At 45.3% G+C, this 16,324-nt stretch overlaps 2 protein-coding genes across 2 annotated transcripts in view; both read right to left on the bottom strand.

Moving 5' to 3' along the window:
• Positions 1-39: 39 nt before the first annotated feature.
• LOC134087846 (uncharacterized) lies at positions 40-9,709 on the bottom strand. Its single transcript, XM_062541635.1, has 12 exons — positions 9,001-9,709; positions 6,320-6,425; positions 6,113-6,175; positions 5,799-5,942; positions 5,066-5,152; positions 4,776-4,854; positions 4,349-4,485; positions 3,709-3,855; positions 3,082-3,168; positions 2,555-2,627; positions 1,196-1,272; positions 40-773 (listed from the first exon to the last, which is right to left on the bottom strand). Exons 1-12 carry the CDS (start codon positions 9,087-9,089, stop codon positions 693-695), a joined length of 1,170 nt encoding a protein of 389 aa, XP_062397619.1. The 5' UTR covers positions 9,090-9,709; the 3' UTR covers positions 40-692.
• A 570-nt stretch (positions 9,710-10,279) lies between these two features.
• ttll10 (tubulin tyrosine ligase-like family, member 10) overlaps positions 10,280-16,324 on the bottom strand; it is an 11,572-nt gene continuing 5,527 nt past the window's right edge. The window contains exons 8-12 of the mRNA XM_062540110.1: positions 15,909-16,080; positions 15,501-15,638; positions 14,874-14,990; positions 13,231-13,324; positions 10,280-11,208 (exon numbers count right to left, since the gene is read on the bottom strand). Of these exons, the coding sequence (XP_062396094.1) occupies positions 10,433-11,208; positions 13,231-13,324; positions 14,874-14,990; positions 15,501-15,638; positions 15,909-16,080 (1,297 nt within the window). The 3' untranslated portion in view covers positions 10,280-10,432. The remainder of the gene's footprint in view (positions 11,209-13,230; positions 13,325-14,873; positions 14,991-15,500; positions 15,639-15,908; positions 16,081-16,324) is intronic.

Here is a 16,324-nt window from a genome sequence, read left to right as displayed (position 1 = left end):
ACGCCCCAAGGCACGTCAGCCAAGAAGTTTAGCTTGAGGTGCATCGAAAGACTTTTATTGTGACAAATAGAGCGGGAATCAGAAGTGGTTTCGGCCACCTTCCAACAGCGATAAATCAGAGTGGTGGTAGACTTCAGACTAGTAGCTGTGGTGAAGAAAAAGCCCCAAAAAAGAAAACCTGCTCTATACTGCAGTGGCCCAGGAATGTAGAGCTAATTAAAGTAATTAATCACATCAGTCATCGCGACGTGTACCCGCTTGGTGGATTTATATACAGTAGCAAGATTCTTCTATTAGGTGTCTTTCTGCCCCCCCGCCCACCCCCACCCGCCTTTGTGAATTAGAAGAACTCACATTATACAGTAGTTACAAGGTCATTCACTCTGCACTGGAGTGTCTTGCCATGGAGAGTAGCAGTAATCTGTTGTATCAAAAAATACAATATTGAACAAAGAGGTAACCTCACTGGAAATCAGCTAGATGTAGAGACAAAGATGAACATTTGTACAATATTGACCAAAGGGTCAAGAGTCTTTTGTTGTTGTCAAGCATGCAGGTGTGTATGAGTATGAGTGTGACTGTGTGTGTGTTTGTGCGTGTGCGTGTGTGTGTGTGTGTGTGTGTGTGTGTGTGTATGTGTGTGTGTAATCAGTCTCTTTGAGACAACGTTGTTCACAGTCTGGTGTTCTCGTTCAGCTTCGGCGCTTCTTTGGAATAAGGGGTGGTGGAGCAGAATGTTTGGAGATCTGTGAGGTGTGAATCTCCTTGTCAGGCTTTGAGGGAAAAACAGAGATAGAAGTTACTAATATTAATGTCATTCATCGTATAGCCTCAAAATACATCAGTCTGTCCACACACCATACCATGACAAAACATACAGTACAGTTCATGCGCAGCACATGTTATTGCCACTGTAAAAGCCAGCGCCCACCAAACATGTACGTGGCATGCCGCGACAAGAAAAAAAATTAGAACTCCATTGTTTCTAATGGAGCAAAGCCCAATAGAAACGTCTGCCGCGCAGCAGCCGCACAGGGTTAGAAAACTGTTCTAAAAGCCCACAAGCCCACACCGCTGAATGCTGTGTGGGCGCCAGCCTTAACAGGCCATACATCACGTTCACATAATCTACCCAATAGATCTCCCATCTATCAGAGCACAGTGGAGGCCCAATGAGTTTTGTGTTATATTATACCTGCTGTAACTGAAAGATCCAGGTCTGGTAATCTTCTGGATAGGTACATGACACCTGCAGAGGTTCCATCAGCTCACCTGCACATGAAGTGTGGAGATTACAGGTGATGCTTTTATTATCACAGGTGAAGACAATGTGATCCCCACCATACTGTACATATAGATCCTTTCAACTGCCGAAACAAACATGTGCGTTCCTAAGGCATTTCCGGCGGCAGTTGTAAAGTCAACATTTTGTAGTGCGTTGAGCTAAAAACCGATTCATTATCTGTGTTTGAACGTTTCAACTGGAAAAACCCTAAGAGCACATTTAAAGGGTCTATAAACACAAAGCCTTCTAAGTTTGTTATTTGAGTTCAATAACCAAAGTACACCATTCCCTTAACATGCTCTTAGAATGTCTGCTGATTGGCTGGAATGGTGAACGTCTTGGTCCAAGCTACTGTACATTGTTGTTCCCATTTAGTCAGGTCTGTATACAAACAACAGTGTTTTTTTTGGGTGCACACATACAAAATGCACAGTGCACACTAAGAGAGTCACAAGGGCCACTCACTGAATTTGACAAAAAAGGGTACTGGGTTAAAATGGACAGTACCTTTCATCTGAAAACTATACAGACAGCACTGCACCACACACCTCTGAAATAAAACATGTATTTTCATATTTGCCCACAAGGCGTCTGCTTTTCCTGACGTCTGCAGCACTTTAATTAGGGGGCCAAAAATGTGCATGATCCTCTCTTGAATAGGCTGGTGCAAAATGGTACCTCTGTACCAGTGTTTCCCTTTTTGGTGACTTCCTGTTCAACCCTGACAAGAAACTATACTGGTCAAAGTGCAGACAAATGCTGCGTCTGATGCTATGTCAGCAGCACAGCAATTCAGACCTCAACGCAACCGAGAAAACAAATCACTCTCAAAACGATAGTACAACGGCACCCAAGGACTCGATACGCAATATGTGAGACACTGATATTATTGGGAGCAGCCCTAGTTTCAAATTATCTTGAAATACAGAGGAGACCTTTAGTTGAAGTCAGTCAACTGACAGTGATACTAGAAAGGCTAAACATAAACTGCCTTTCTAGTGTACACAAAGTGTAGATTTCTATGAGGCCCACTGAGTCAGCAATGGGAAAGTACAAAAAAAAGGTCTTCACGTGTTTACTTGTTATTTACAAAGACAACAGCTTCAAACAGCTTTCTCAGCAGTCATATGAATCATGTGGCAACACATATGATAGCAGACCACACAACAAGGAACTGCAACAGTGGAAATATTCACACTGTGGAGCGTGGTGGGAACTGGCAGAAAGAGGAAATATCGTCTGCACAGGTGGCATTTGATGACGTCTCACCTGACAGCTCAAACTGGTTGCCAGGTAAAGCTGATCTCTCCGAGGCCTGGATGCTTCTCCGTGGTAACCGTCCCTGTGGGAACACAGCACGGTCAAACGGCTTGCTTCGCCACACAGTCACACACTGCTTAACCTGAAACAGGAAGGTTAGTACACAAAGAACTAACTGCCATTCTGTCACCTAGAACACAGAGACTGTGACACATAGGATCTGTTGAACATACATCTCACGTTTCATTATAATATGACAACGGCGGGAGTATAAGCTTCTTGATAGGCATGTTGGTGTCTACATAACAATAGGTAGAGAGTTGAACGTTTAATCCTTTCTTTCACGCCTTGTCACTTGTGCGCTGCAGGGCTAGCAAAAACCAGGTCGGTTTACAATATCTCCCATATAGTCCTGTTTGTTGTCAAAGGTGTTACAATAGTTCACCAGCAGCATAGCCAAGGTCATAGGTTCAGCAGCTCTGAAATCATAGGGTGTCTGTCTTGACACCCAGTCTTTCCCAGCCAGATCACCTTACCTCATATCTCACACAGGCGCGCTGGCTGTCCACGGAGAGAATGAGGACGTCCCGTGGAAAAAGGACAAGAAGTCGCTCTTGGGGTACCTGCAATGGTCAAGCATTAGATTAAAAGGTCAGTGTGACACTACTTCCACTACTTCCACTAGTTCCTTCTCCACCAACACAGAATCTGTTCCATTCTGGTTCGCACTTCAGAACTGTTTTGAGCATTTCGACCAAAAATAAATCAGTTCAGAAACTGAACAGTTGGTTCAGAATTAGCACCAAAATAGTTGTTTTTTTCCCTGTAAACCTACTGTGTGTGGGTGTGTCATTCGACAGGTCAGTTATGCACACACTCTGTTGATGACACCCGTGGTACTGATCCAAACCAGTGAAAATGCCGGCTGGTTCACTAGACAGCACCCACGTTCAAATAACTCTGAGTATAATAGTTCAAGAACCAGTTCTCTGTTGGTCAGAAAAAAAATGGCCTTGGTGCCAATGGGGCAATTTCTCTGTCGCTAGTTTGGAGTTTAACACGCTTTTAAAGTGGAGTTGGAGTTGGGAGTTGGAGTTTAAAACTGTTAAAAACTGTGTTAAACTAGCGTTAGAGCATTTGCCCCTACATGTCTGCTGTCTCACCTGCTTCTGTGAGTTGGTGACTTGTACCAGAGACAGGAAGACTGGCAGGCCCATGTGCTGGATGGAAGTGCCCTCCCAGTGCCAGATGGGAGCCCGGAGCAGATACCTCTTCAGCTCCTCTCTCTTCCACACCTCATCGCAAGGCAGCTACACAAAACATGCAGAATCAAGAAGAACCAAGACTATCATACAGCCATTTTAATACTCAAATACTAAAAGCAGAGCTCATCCACAAACCTACTGATTGCTGAAGAACAAGATCACTTGGCACAGTTTACATAAATAGTCATTTAAACAGCTCAAGCAGAGTAGGCTGGGCCAAGATTGTTGAGTTAGCTACTATATATCCAAAAGCAAGAGAATGCACGCACAACTAAGTAGTGCAGGTGCTGGACCTAACAGACGTGAAAAGAAAAGATAATGATAAAGGTCCACACACTGATAGCAGCTCCTAGGTTTATTTAGCACGTTTCGGACCAAGGTCCTTCAACGGCGCAACGTTCCCCTTGATGAAGGACCTTGGTCCGAAATGTTGTGCTAAATAAACCTGGGAGCTGCTATCAGTGTGCGGACCTTTATCTTTTCTTTTAGCTAATATAATATTTATGTCATAAACGGTGGCATTTTCCTCGTGGTTTACCAGATAAGCCAGTGCGCTGTGTGAGGGGCTCAGCTGTTGCCTGAGGGATTTATATCTCCTGTCATCAATGTTGTCCATCCAGTTCTTCCTGTCAGTGCCACTGGCACAAATAAAGATCTTGGAGTCCACCATGGGGCCTGAAACAGAGTCAGATTATACGCCTGGTGAGCAGGCCACTCCACAAATATGGCATTCTGTGGCACAGTTTACTGTAACACCCGAAGATTTATTGTTTTCTACAATTGTTTCATCACTTTTCACACAGCATTTGCAAGACGTCCTTTTAACAAGATCAAAAGCATGTGATAAGACTGTGTCAACTGCTACGAATAGCAGCTGCATTAGACTGTGGTTAGGCTTCCTGTGCGTGATTGTGAGAGGTGACTTTTTTTCAGACGGGCATTTTGCCACTGACGGAGAGACTCACCACTGATCTCAAACATGTACGGGGCCCTGGGATCCTGGGACATGACACGCACCTCCAGAGCAGAGAGGGGGAGAATGCCCTGTGGGGGGAGAGGAGACTCTCAAGGGGACAGTCTGACTGGTCAGACAAACAACAAAACACCACACAGGCCCCTTTCAGTGGAAGATACCAGTGTGATGTATCAGTATTGACGTGTGTGTGTGTGTGGGGGGGGGGGTGTAATATGTGTGTGTGTGTGTGTGTGTGTGTGTGTGTGTGGTTGTGTGTTTTATCTTTTAAAGGAGACTCACCTCATAAATGAAATCGTGATGGGAGTGGTCCAGCGCTAAGATCAGCAGATGGAAGGAGAAGAGCACGAGGTATCGCTCACCCATTGCCTGCAGGAGGACAGCACATAAAGAGGTCAGCTGGGTCATTGGGCTGTGTGTGTGTGTGTGTGTGTGTGTGTGTGTGTGTGTGTGTGTGTCTGTGTGTGTACTGTATGTGTCTGTGTGTGTGTGGTGTGCGCGTGCACGCATGTGTGTGTGCACACGCATTTGTGTGTTTGTTTGTTTGTGTATGTGAACATAGCGAAAGGGGGTTTCAAGCATACTTCTGTTTTCTACATATGAATGTACAGTACTGTACGTAGATGTGACTCATATCAGCCTGGCAGACGCTTAGCACTTTCCTTTACCACATGTGCCACATGTGACCTCTTTACTGTACCTTAGTGTGTGTGTTGTGGAGCGTCACGAGTCACATGTGCCACACGTGACCTCTTTACTGTACCTTAGTGTGTGTGTTGTGGAGCGTCACGAGTCACATGTGCCACACGTGACCTCTTTACTGTACCTTAGTGTGTGTGTTGTGGAGCGTCACGAGTCACATGTGCCACACGTGACCTCTTTACTGTACCTTAGTGTGTGTGTTGTGGAGCGTCACGAGTCACATGTGCCACACGTGACCTCTTTACTGTACCTTAGTGTGTGTGTTGTGGAGCGTCACGAGTCACATGTGCCACATGTGACCTCTTTACTGTACCTTAGTGTGTGTGTTGTGGAGCGTCACGAGGGACGAGTAGATGATGTCCCCATACGAGTGCGCCGGGCGTCCCTCCCACTCTCTGATTGGCTGCGTGTATATCCTGTGATGCACCTCCTCCTTGCTCCAGCCCCACAGCACTGTCTGCAACAGGAAGGATGTACATAAAAGACTATTTCCTGTCCTTCACAACTTCAACACACTGTCATTTTACAGTCACTACAGAGGGCACACAATGGAAATCCTTTCACCTTTCACCGCCTTAAAGCATCCGACACCCAAAACAAAACCTTCAAAACGCTGCTCTTACGTACCTGGATATCATGGTGTATCTGGACGTCATTGCATGATATTCTGGTTTCCACAGACTTTGGTTCCTGCAAATGTAAACAGTGGTCACGTAGGTGATTTTTAAGACTTTGTCCCAGAAGCTACTCTGTTGTGTGACAAACATGGCCTCCTCATTCCTCCTCCTCCTCCTCCTCTTCCTCCTCCTCCCTCACCTCTTCCTCTCCTCTTACCTCCTGCGTGAGTTGTCTGACCGAAGGACAGCGTACCGGCGGGGGTGGCGGGCCGGTGGCGGTGCCGTTGCGCACAGACTGTCTGCTCTCGCCCAGGTTCCACACCCTGCGTGGGGGACAACAGAAAGTGCAGTAGCAACTAGTACAGCAGACACTTTGCACAGTGCCGGTAAATCAACCACAAGCAAAGCAAAATAGCCCAGCCATAGCAAAATAGCCCAACCACAACAAACAGCATGCTAGCTTTTGTTTGATGGCTATTTTCTCTGCTATGTAACCTTGTCTGTTTGTTGCACCTATGTAACAAAACTGCAGTTGCACCTGTGTTGCAGTATTTAGAATGGATATTACAGTGAAAGTATGTGATGAGATCAGAAACTAGTTTTTATTGAATATTCTCAAGGAAATGACAGGTCTAGTGGTAAATGTTTCAAATATTTCAGTGATTTTGTTATTTGCTTTCATTTGTCCATTTCACATGTGTGTGCATGATAGCCACAACTCAGTAGTCAGCGACTTTGTTAGCATTTAGAAACTGTGTCATACAATATCATCTGTCATATCATACCACAGTGTGAAATTGAGGAGTCTGTGACTTTCTGAGGTGGTTCACCATCAATGCCAAGCGCTTCCCCTCTCAAAACAGTGTTGATCTCCTTCACTGATTAGTGATGCTGCCACATCCTGTTCCTCCAGCGCCCTCCTTTGCCCCCACCTGAACTCCGGTCCCACCCCTAGCGTGCTCCGCTCGGCTCCTGATGGGGTGGGGTGGCCTGGCCAGACATAAGCTGATTAAAGTGGGCCCTGTGATGAGCAGACACCATCTGACCCCCGCTAGACTCCCGCCACTGCCACTCTAAGTCCCCCTCCTGTCTGCGTGCAGACTTGGCCTGCTAATTATCGTCTCCATCCATGCCTCTCATTAGGCATGCAGGGGTGTTGGCACAGAGCAGAATACTGCTGCTGCTGTTCAGTAGCTGCCGTTCCTCTGGAAGGTCATGTCACTGCATCACCGTCATTTGTCAGCTTTGGCATGTTGTGTGTATTCATTTGTTTGTTTGAATGTTAGTTTGTGTGTGTGTTTAGGTGTGTGTTTGTGAGGGTGTCTTTCTGTGATTGTGTATGTGTGTGTGTGTGTGTGTGTGTGTGTGTGTGTGTGTGTGTGTGTGCGTGTGCATGTATGCGTGTGTGTTTGTGTACATGTGTCAGTGCACTCATGCGTGTGTGTTTTGTAAATGTGAATTGGCTTTGACGTGTGCCCTGTCAGGAATCAACAGGGAGTGCACGTATCCCTGCATGTGTATGATGAATAGGTATGAATAACAGTGGAGGATGACTAATCTTCATCACGACTCTGAGTGTTCCCAGCCAGGGTAAAGTCCCTGAGTCCATGCGCGCGGTTTGGCTTGTCTGATTTGCGCATCTAGCTCTGCGGAGATGCTTTGGCAGTTTGGACGCGTGCGGTCTGCAACCCCTCCCATCCTCCCAGTCCACTTGGCCCCCCCACCCCTAATCCCCCCCCCCCCCCCCCAGTCTCCTAATGAAGGGATTGAAGTGCCCAGCCTGGCCCTGCCCAACAGCCCCTAGCAGATCCCCCCCTCTGGAGTGGGACTCCTGATTAGCTTAATAATATTAGTCATGCTTCGTTTGAAGTACAAGAGCTAGCTAATCAGATCATATCAGGAGTTTGCAGCCTCATATTTCAATAACTGAGCGGCAGCGATAGGATTTTTTTTTTCATCGGTGTGTTTTCATTGAGATGGAATGCTCAGTTGATTGATGGAGTCAGAATATTTCAGCTATCTTGTGTCTAACACTGAATGTGTCTAATTACCACCCGTAGATTAATTGTTTTGCTACAAAGTAATTGGTTCACCACTTTTCACACACCATTTGCAAAAATGTCCTTTTTAATGAAATCAAGGCATGTGATGTGGCTGCGGCAATTTGCTATGAACATCGTTTCTTGTTGTGTAAGATGTGTCTGTCAGCAGTTGTTGCTGTTTGATGCGATCGGCTTGTTAGACTCTGCAGAATGTAAACAAATAGGTTTTCTGTGTCACAGCTGAACTCAGCGAGGGTCAGACAATGGAATTTCGTTTAGCTCCACTTTGTCGCTCAAGGAAGACCCCTCTAAGTGAATGCACTCACCCTTGAATAACAAAGCATGCAATGTTCGGGGCATTAGCAAACTTCTTACATAAGATGGAGAACCCAGAACGCTCGACACAGGATGCCGGACTTTACCGTGTGTTGTGTGGCGTAGTCATGTGGTTCACACTGTCAACTCGTTTATGAAAAAACTGAAAATGGCACCACGCATAGATAACCCCAGGCACCAAAAAATCCTTCCAGTGCAATCAGCCAGTGAACAGAGTTTCTCTTGTTCTATTCAAAGCGCCAACTTCACAGATGACCCATTTAACGGACCCCTGTACAAAGCCATGGGACTCATGTGATTCACTGGAAAAGTCATCCACCATCCCAACTGTCTATGAAGCCAGCGCCGAAAAGAAATTAGGAAGTTCCCATTTCACGGACGTGCCACATGACTGGCCATGGCAAACAGTAAAGAAGTACACTGCACATGGAGAGAAAGAGAGAGAGAGAGAGAGAGAGAGAGAGAGAGAGAGAGAGAGAGAGAGAGAGAGAGAGAGAGAGAGAGAGAGAAAATATCTTACCCTGTGCCGTCAATCTCCAGCAGCTCGATCTCGTCAGGGCCCACTTCGTCGATCCCGGAGTGCCTCTGAGTCACGCTACAGCATCCCATGGCTGCAGGGCCCTGGAAAACTCCTCAGAGAGAAAAAAAAACACCACCCTGCTCCCAGCAACTGCTCTAACTACACACTGAGTGCCATCTGCCCTGAGCCCCGCTCATCCCCTCAACACCTGCCCCTCAGCGAGGGGAGCGAGAGAGATAGAGAGAGAGGGAGAGAGAGAGAGATAGAGGGAGAGGGAGAGATGGGAGGAGGGGAGCACAAAGATAGAGAGAGAAAGAAGAAAAGGGGGGCAGTAACTTACAACAGACAAAAACAATGTACTGTATGTATCGAAAGAGAGAGAGAGAGAGAGAGGAGGGTAAAAAACGCCAGTGGGTAGAGACAAGAAAGCAGAAGCAAGATTTACAGAGAACAATGAAACAGCAAAAAAAAAAACGACAACAACAACAAAAAAACAAAGAAGGCTTCCCCTCCCTCCACAAGTCCTCACAGCAGAGTCTGAAGTAAGCCAGCCAGACAGACGTGACACAGTGGCACAGGCGGAGATCTGACAGCGCTATGACACAGCAACCAACAAGAGAGCGCCGAGAAGAGAAGCAAGTGCGCCGAGACTTCCTGTCAGTTTGATGAATGACGCGGCTGCGGCCAAAGCAACTTCCTCAGCCGCCCGCTCCTCAGCCGCTTTCGAGACGCTCAAGTAAAAAGTCAGATGCCTGGGCTGGCAGTGAACGCCGCTCAACAGTGAGCTTAGTTAACTAAGGTGGGATTGCAGCAGTGCACAGGGAGGTAACACCAATGACGAAGAGCCAAAGATAATTGCATAGCCTAGTCAAGCCCCACAAACAAGCAGTTGTAGCAACAACCCACAGACTAAATTAGGCATGTTTTTTTTTTTTGTATCTGGGCACAGATGGGCATCACCAGACTAACTAATTAGGGGTTTGTGTTCAAACTCTCAGGTATGGGCCAAGCCAAGCGTGAAGTACAGCGTGCTACTCATTTCTTGAACATGACAACGTGCCTGGATACAGAATTAAATTATGTCCTGGTGTTGGCGAGTAATTGTGTGCTAATTAATTAACGGTGTAAATGAATTGTGTTATTGTCAAGCCATTAATCTTCATAATCATCCAGGTGTCATCCTGGCGGAAATTTGATGGGGTTTGTAAATGCCGTGTTCAAGGTAGGTTGAGTACGCTTGAGGTTTAAACAACAATTTGTTTATTCAGTTTATTGGAAAACCTTGTCTTGAAAACACTATCGCAGTGATGAACATGAACAGCACCTATAAACAGCGTTTACACGCACAGTCGAACCCGTGGAGCTTGTCCATTCGTGGTAACGTGTGTCCAGTCACAACCTGAAATCACCTGGTGAGGAGGTTGTCATGTCTTCACTGAGGTCTCCCAGTCCGGTCCTCTCGCTGTCCATGCCCTCCGCCTTGCCCACTTTCAGCACCTCCGACCAGGTGCTGTGACTTGGCGGGAGTTTGGTCAGTCATCAGGCACTGTTCTTCAGGCCCTGGCCGTGCCTCCTGTCCTTGGAGACGGCCTGGCGGGGGTAAGGTCTGGAGAGCGGGCACGGACAGCGCCATGATGCTGTGCTGAGGGTGCTTGGCGGCGGGGCCGGCGCCAGCGCTGTCCTGCGAGGGCGTCTTCGGACGCTGCCAAGTGCACGTTTTCATCCGGAGCTCCACGCGCAGTGGCGCCGGCTTGGTTTTGGGCAGACGCACCTGGGGTCGGTGGGGTATTGGCTTGCCGGCGACGAGGGCTGCATTAGTCGCCGGCAAGGTCCCTGAGGGTCTGGGCCCTTTGGGAACGGCCTGGGCTGGGGACTTCTCCTGCGGGGCCACGCTGGTGAAGGAGGAGGAGGAGGACGAAGGGCTGGCGCTAGCAAAGATATCTGGGCAGAGGGAGGAAGCCGAACCAGCGCTTGCTAGCTTGTCTCCGGAGGACGTGTCCAACGCAGCAGGTCTCTGAGGTCTAGGGCGGGTGCCCTTCTGGACTGTGGAGCTCCTCGGTGCCTGCGACTGGACACTGGCTCCCTTGCTCTTCCGGCTGGGTGCTGAACCCTCTTCTGGCTGGTACAGCAGCACAAAGTCTCTTTGGCTGGCCAAGGGCTGCAGTTTCATCCTAAAGCGGCACTTCTCAAAGATCTCCAGAGCCAGGTCTGCAAAACACTCACTGTCACTTTCTGCCATATTATCTGGTGAAACTGCAAATCATTAAAATTAAATTTAAAAACAACATGTTGATGAAATAAAAACAACAGTATAAACTAATCATATATATATATAGTATAAAACTAAAGAAACTGTAATAGAGTGAAATGTTAGTGACACTCCTGGAATAAAGACTCCTTAATGAATAAAATCAAACAACAACTTCAACAGATGTCTTTAAGTACCATAACAGTTTTTTTACAACTGTTTATACACATGTTCAAAACTCTGTGTTTACTTTTCAAGACTCTACATACAAAACTCGCAATTGCTCACACAAAATGCAGAATGCCTCAAATCTCCAGCAAAATGACATAATATTCAAAATATCGTAAACACATCTCTAAACCAAACATTCGCCTCACATTACAAACACTTTTGTCATAATATGAGATATTGGATACATTATTCACACACTGTTGCTCAAAACTTAAAGCTCTTCTGTCTTTCATAGGTTTCATGTATATTTCCATGCAAGACTGAAAGTGAGTCATCTACAGAGAGAAGTTGAAACACAAAGTGAAAATGTAAGCAACAATGAAACCAAATGTAGTGATTTTTCCAGAAAAAGGAAGCAAAATACAAAGACACCCAGATGTACATGAAGTTCTGAAAAAGCTGATTTGGTCAGAAAGACAGAAATGACTGAAATGACTGACTATCAAAGAAAATATATGTAATATGTAATATATTACGTAAAGTAAATTTCTTTGGAAAAAGCATAAAAGTAATTTGATGGCAGTCAGTCAATTCTTTAGTTGGAAATACAATAATTTCTGTCTTTGACTAAATCAGTTTTTTCAAAGCTACATGTACAGTAGCCTACATCTGGTGGTCAATGTATTTTGCTTCCTTTTTTCTTGTTGAGTGTAAAACACTGTGTCAACAACAGCAAATCACTATGTTTGGTTTCAATATTGTTTACTGTGTATTTCAACTTATCTCCATAGATGACTTCCACTCTTGTATGGATATCTACATAAGCCCGTGACAGACAGAAGAGTTTTAAGTTTTGCGCAACAGTGTGTACATGATGTATCCAAAATGTCATATTATGACAAAAGTGTTTATAATGTGAGGTGAATGTTTGCTTTAGAGATGTGTTTATGCTATTTTGAATGTTATGTGTCATTTTGCCGGAGGTTTGAGGCATTTTGTGTGAGCAATTGTGGGTTTTGTGTGTAGAGTATAAATGTACTCGTGATACACTGCTACATGTGCTATGTCTTTATATTGTACTATGTATTAGAATCAGCTAAGTGAATGAAATTAAATGAAACGAGAATCACTCATGCAGCCTCTCAAATCATCTGGCTAGGTAAATATACTTCACCCGCTAGCTGCCTGACCCCTGAATACACTGTAAAACAAAACACGGTCTCTGTAGCCAGCCCAGGCTCTAAAAAGTGCAACCAAAACAGCCTGGTGCAGCCTGGACCATGAGACATACTGTAACACATTTTTCCAACCATTCACTAATGAGATGCACGTTCAGGAGAGTTTCAATTGGATGGAATGGAGGGGGAGGGAGGGGCAACCTATACTGTAGCTTTCTGTTTTGTTTGAGCGTCAACAGAAATGATGTTACCCAACATCGCTTTAAAGTAATTAAGTATAAGTACCAAGTATAGGCTACTTAAACCTCTTTGTATATTTATCCATATATAAGCCAAATATAATAATATTTAGTGTATCTGTGATCACCACACAAAAAGTAAGCTATATGCATGCTTGGTTAAAAATAAGTAGACCAACAATACACTTCCATAAATGTGTTTTTACGAAGGGAGAGTCAATCCTGAAAATGAGCGTCTAACCATAAACAGTGTTACATTGGCCTGGCTCTACCTGACTGTTTCTCTCAGGTGATTCTCACGGGGTTACAGTACATGAAATGAGTCTTGTGGAGACAGGCTAATGTTACACAAACAAGCAAATGGAAACATGAAGCCTAAAAGCATGCTGCCCACCAAGAGTCTCTGTCACCGTGTTTGGTACGACTTCTTTTAGCACCTTGCAGTTGGTGTGAAGAGCTGGGTTGCAGTTCATCTCAAGCAGCCACACCTAAACAGATGTTAAGACAACATGAGCCACCACAAATCCACCCACACAGTAAGAAGAAGACACATCCACAGAGAGCACATTTCAATTCATCCATCTTGATTCATAGCTTCAACTATTCAGTGCAACTACCTTATATTGTGCCACTGAACTGGGTTTCTATTAGGTACTCCTAAGTGTTGTGAATGGTTCCTCTCCACTAGGTGGCACCCTGACTACATCATTCAACTACTTTTTCCTCTGGTACTAAAAGGAAACATTTTTAGTTGCTTCCATGATCTATGTAGATCCTCGCTATGAAGAGTTACTGTTTCTTCATTTTTCTACATAGGCCCTGCATGAATACGTAATCATTGAGCAGGCTAGCAACAATAAAGAGACACTATGGAAAGAGCAATGGAAGTGTTACAGTAAACTAATTGGCCCAATACAGCGATACATCAAGAGAATGCAGAACATTGTCCCGTGCTGCCCCCCACCCCCCCACACACACACTTACTCACACACACAAATATATGCTAGTTCTCTGTCTCTCTCTTTCCTGGTTGTGTTTTGAGGGTGGGGTTGGGGGATGAGGGGGGAGGGGGGGGGGGGGCTCTTCAGAGAAAGATTTCTTCAGGTGTGACTGCTACAGAAATCGTTACAGTATGCAGCTTCAAAAATCTGCCAACTTGTGAAAATCCATATGGAGACGTCTTAATTATTCATCAAAGCGCGGCATTACCTGCAAAGCAAGCCTGCTGTCATGCTTTGCATGGCTGATGCATGAACACTGTGTTCAGTCACTTTACTGAAATAGCTTTCAAGTCAGTGAAGAGTGGGTATTTAATGTGACAGATCTTTTTTCATTGGCCAACGGTCTTTAAAGTCTTTTGCTCACAACAAACTATGCTGTGTAGCCTACTCTATGCTGAACCATCCCATTTACTAATGAAAGACAAATTCAGAGCTGTCTTTGGTATATTCACTACAGCTCTGCCCCATCACAGTGTCATACATAATGTCTCACATCCTGACAGCTTTATCTCTCTCTCTCTCTCTCTCTCTCTCCATCATAATTCTCTTGACAGAATGAGGACTATTGTGTTGGGGCGCTTATGAATCCATAATCATGATGTAACTGCGAGAGCTTCAGATGAGCATCCCAGGCTTAGAGACAGCATGTTTACTGCTGTTCTGTGAGTTGCCAGGCAACTGCTGTGAAGGGGTAAAATTTAGTTGGAGCCACAGGAGCACACAGGCTCTCCACTGGCCTGTTCAATTCCCTGCTCTCAACCGAACAGGTGCAAGGGTTTGTGCTTAACCTAGTATCAGTAGGGTATGCTTGATACGCATTCACTTCTGCTACAAAAGGCTTTTGCAATTGTGACTATTAGTTGCATTTGGACGAGAATTCTTGACTACACATGCTGTCTATTTGCCTCTACACACTGCCGAGCCACAGACACAGAAACAGACAGACAGACAAACACACACAGACACACACACACACACACACACACACACACGGAAACACATCCCAGTGGAGAAAATTAGCTCATTAGTCTCCCACCTTGAAGTCCTCATCAATCAGGAAGTCACAGCCAATCAGGTCAAAGAAGCCCAGCTTGCGCACCAGTTTGGCTTTGACCGCCATGAAGCACTGCAGCATAATCTGCTGCATACGACGCTGTTCCAAAGCACACACAGAGAGAGAGAGAGAGAGAGAGAGAGAGAGAGAGAAAGAAAGAAAGAAAGAGATAGAGGGGGTTATAAGAGACACATGCTCCGTTTAACTGCACTATGTTCAAGCCAACCAAAAGACTACACTCAGTGAGGAGTACTGTTTTAAACTAGTTCATAAGGCTAACCAAGGTCAACGCGATTAGAATGTCGGCTACTGAAGCTGTATTTATGTTGTATGATAATCGACTTGAAATATCACTGTAGCTGGCGGTGTCTAAATGTCAACAGAAAGTATAGGGCTGTCGCTTGAAGCTTTTGTTACCATGACAACAACTGCCCTCCTATCCCCTTTCATTCCTCAGTTGGCACAGAGATAAACTGAAGAAATTAAAGCTGCTTCTCCTAATAAGCCACTGTTGCTGTGCTCTGACATATGGGGGAAAGTGAGAGTGAAACCCTTATGGTTGAGAGTCTAGAGGTTTGGGTTTGGTGTCTGTATTCGGCGGTTTCTCACTGTGAAGGCACCGTGCACCCAGTCCTTGGCAAGCCCTTTGGCTGTGAAGTTTTCATTGACGTACTCGTTGAAGCGCTCGATTGACCACACTGTTTCCTCCTTCAGCTCGCTGTACAGAGGGTTCTTCTTTTGCATGTACTGATCACACAGAGTACACAGTGTGCATGATGAGTGCAATGCAGAGGCTCAAAAACATCACTGCTCATTTAAGACTAACATTAGTTTCTAATTGATGTAGCACTCCACTGCATCTTATTGTAAGATATAATGATAATGAACTGGATTGGCATAACAGAATAGCTCATTTCAACAAGGAAGAAAGACAATGGGCATCTAGCTGCAAGTAAAATGTCTCTTCCACCTATAGAAGAAACTTTTATGGCAATGGTTAAACATTAGCCAGCGTACCTGGTTCGTCAAGTGAGCTGAGAGGTTTTGAGAGTTGGGGTCATAAAGGTCACATGTAAGTCGCACATAGCCATGACGGAAAAACACCATGTATGGCGTGGTGGAGGCGATGAGCAGGTAGGACCTCACGTCAAACTTTCTGCCTTGCAGGAGCAGTGGGTTCTGCACATACCTATCAACAGGGTGACAAACTTTCAGTCTCGGTCACTGAGCACTGTCACACGTCTTCACATAACATGTTTAGATGAGTATCTTCAGTGTAAAGCTCTTATATTTGTCATATATTGGACTCATGTCTATAGCACTGCTCTTTGGCTATCCATCCTTAATGGAGACTGGTCGAGATGTGTCTAAAAGGTTATGGATTTTTTCCTTCTTTCATGTGAACAACTAAGTAAAAAAATTGGTTTGCCAGA

Source organism: Sardina pilchardus, chromosome 7 (genome assembly GCF_963854185.1).
Source record: "Sardina pilchardus chromosome 7, fSarPil1.1, whole genome shotgun sequence".
In the NCBI taxonomy this organism is placed as follows: domain Eukaryota; kingdom Metazoa; phylum Chordata; class Actinopteri; order Clupeiformes; family Clupeidae; genus Sardina; species Sardina pilchardus.
Note: the sequence above shows the minus strand (reverse complement) of the source record. Positions and strands in the feature narration are given on the sequence as shown.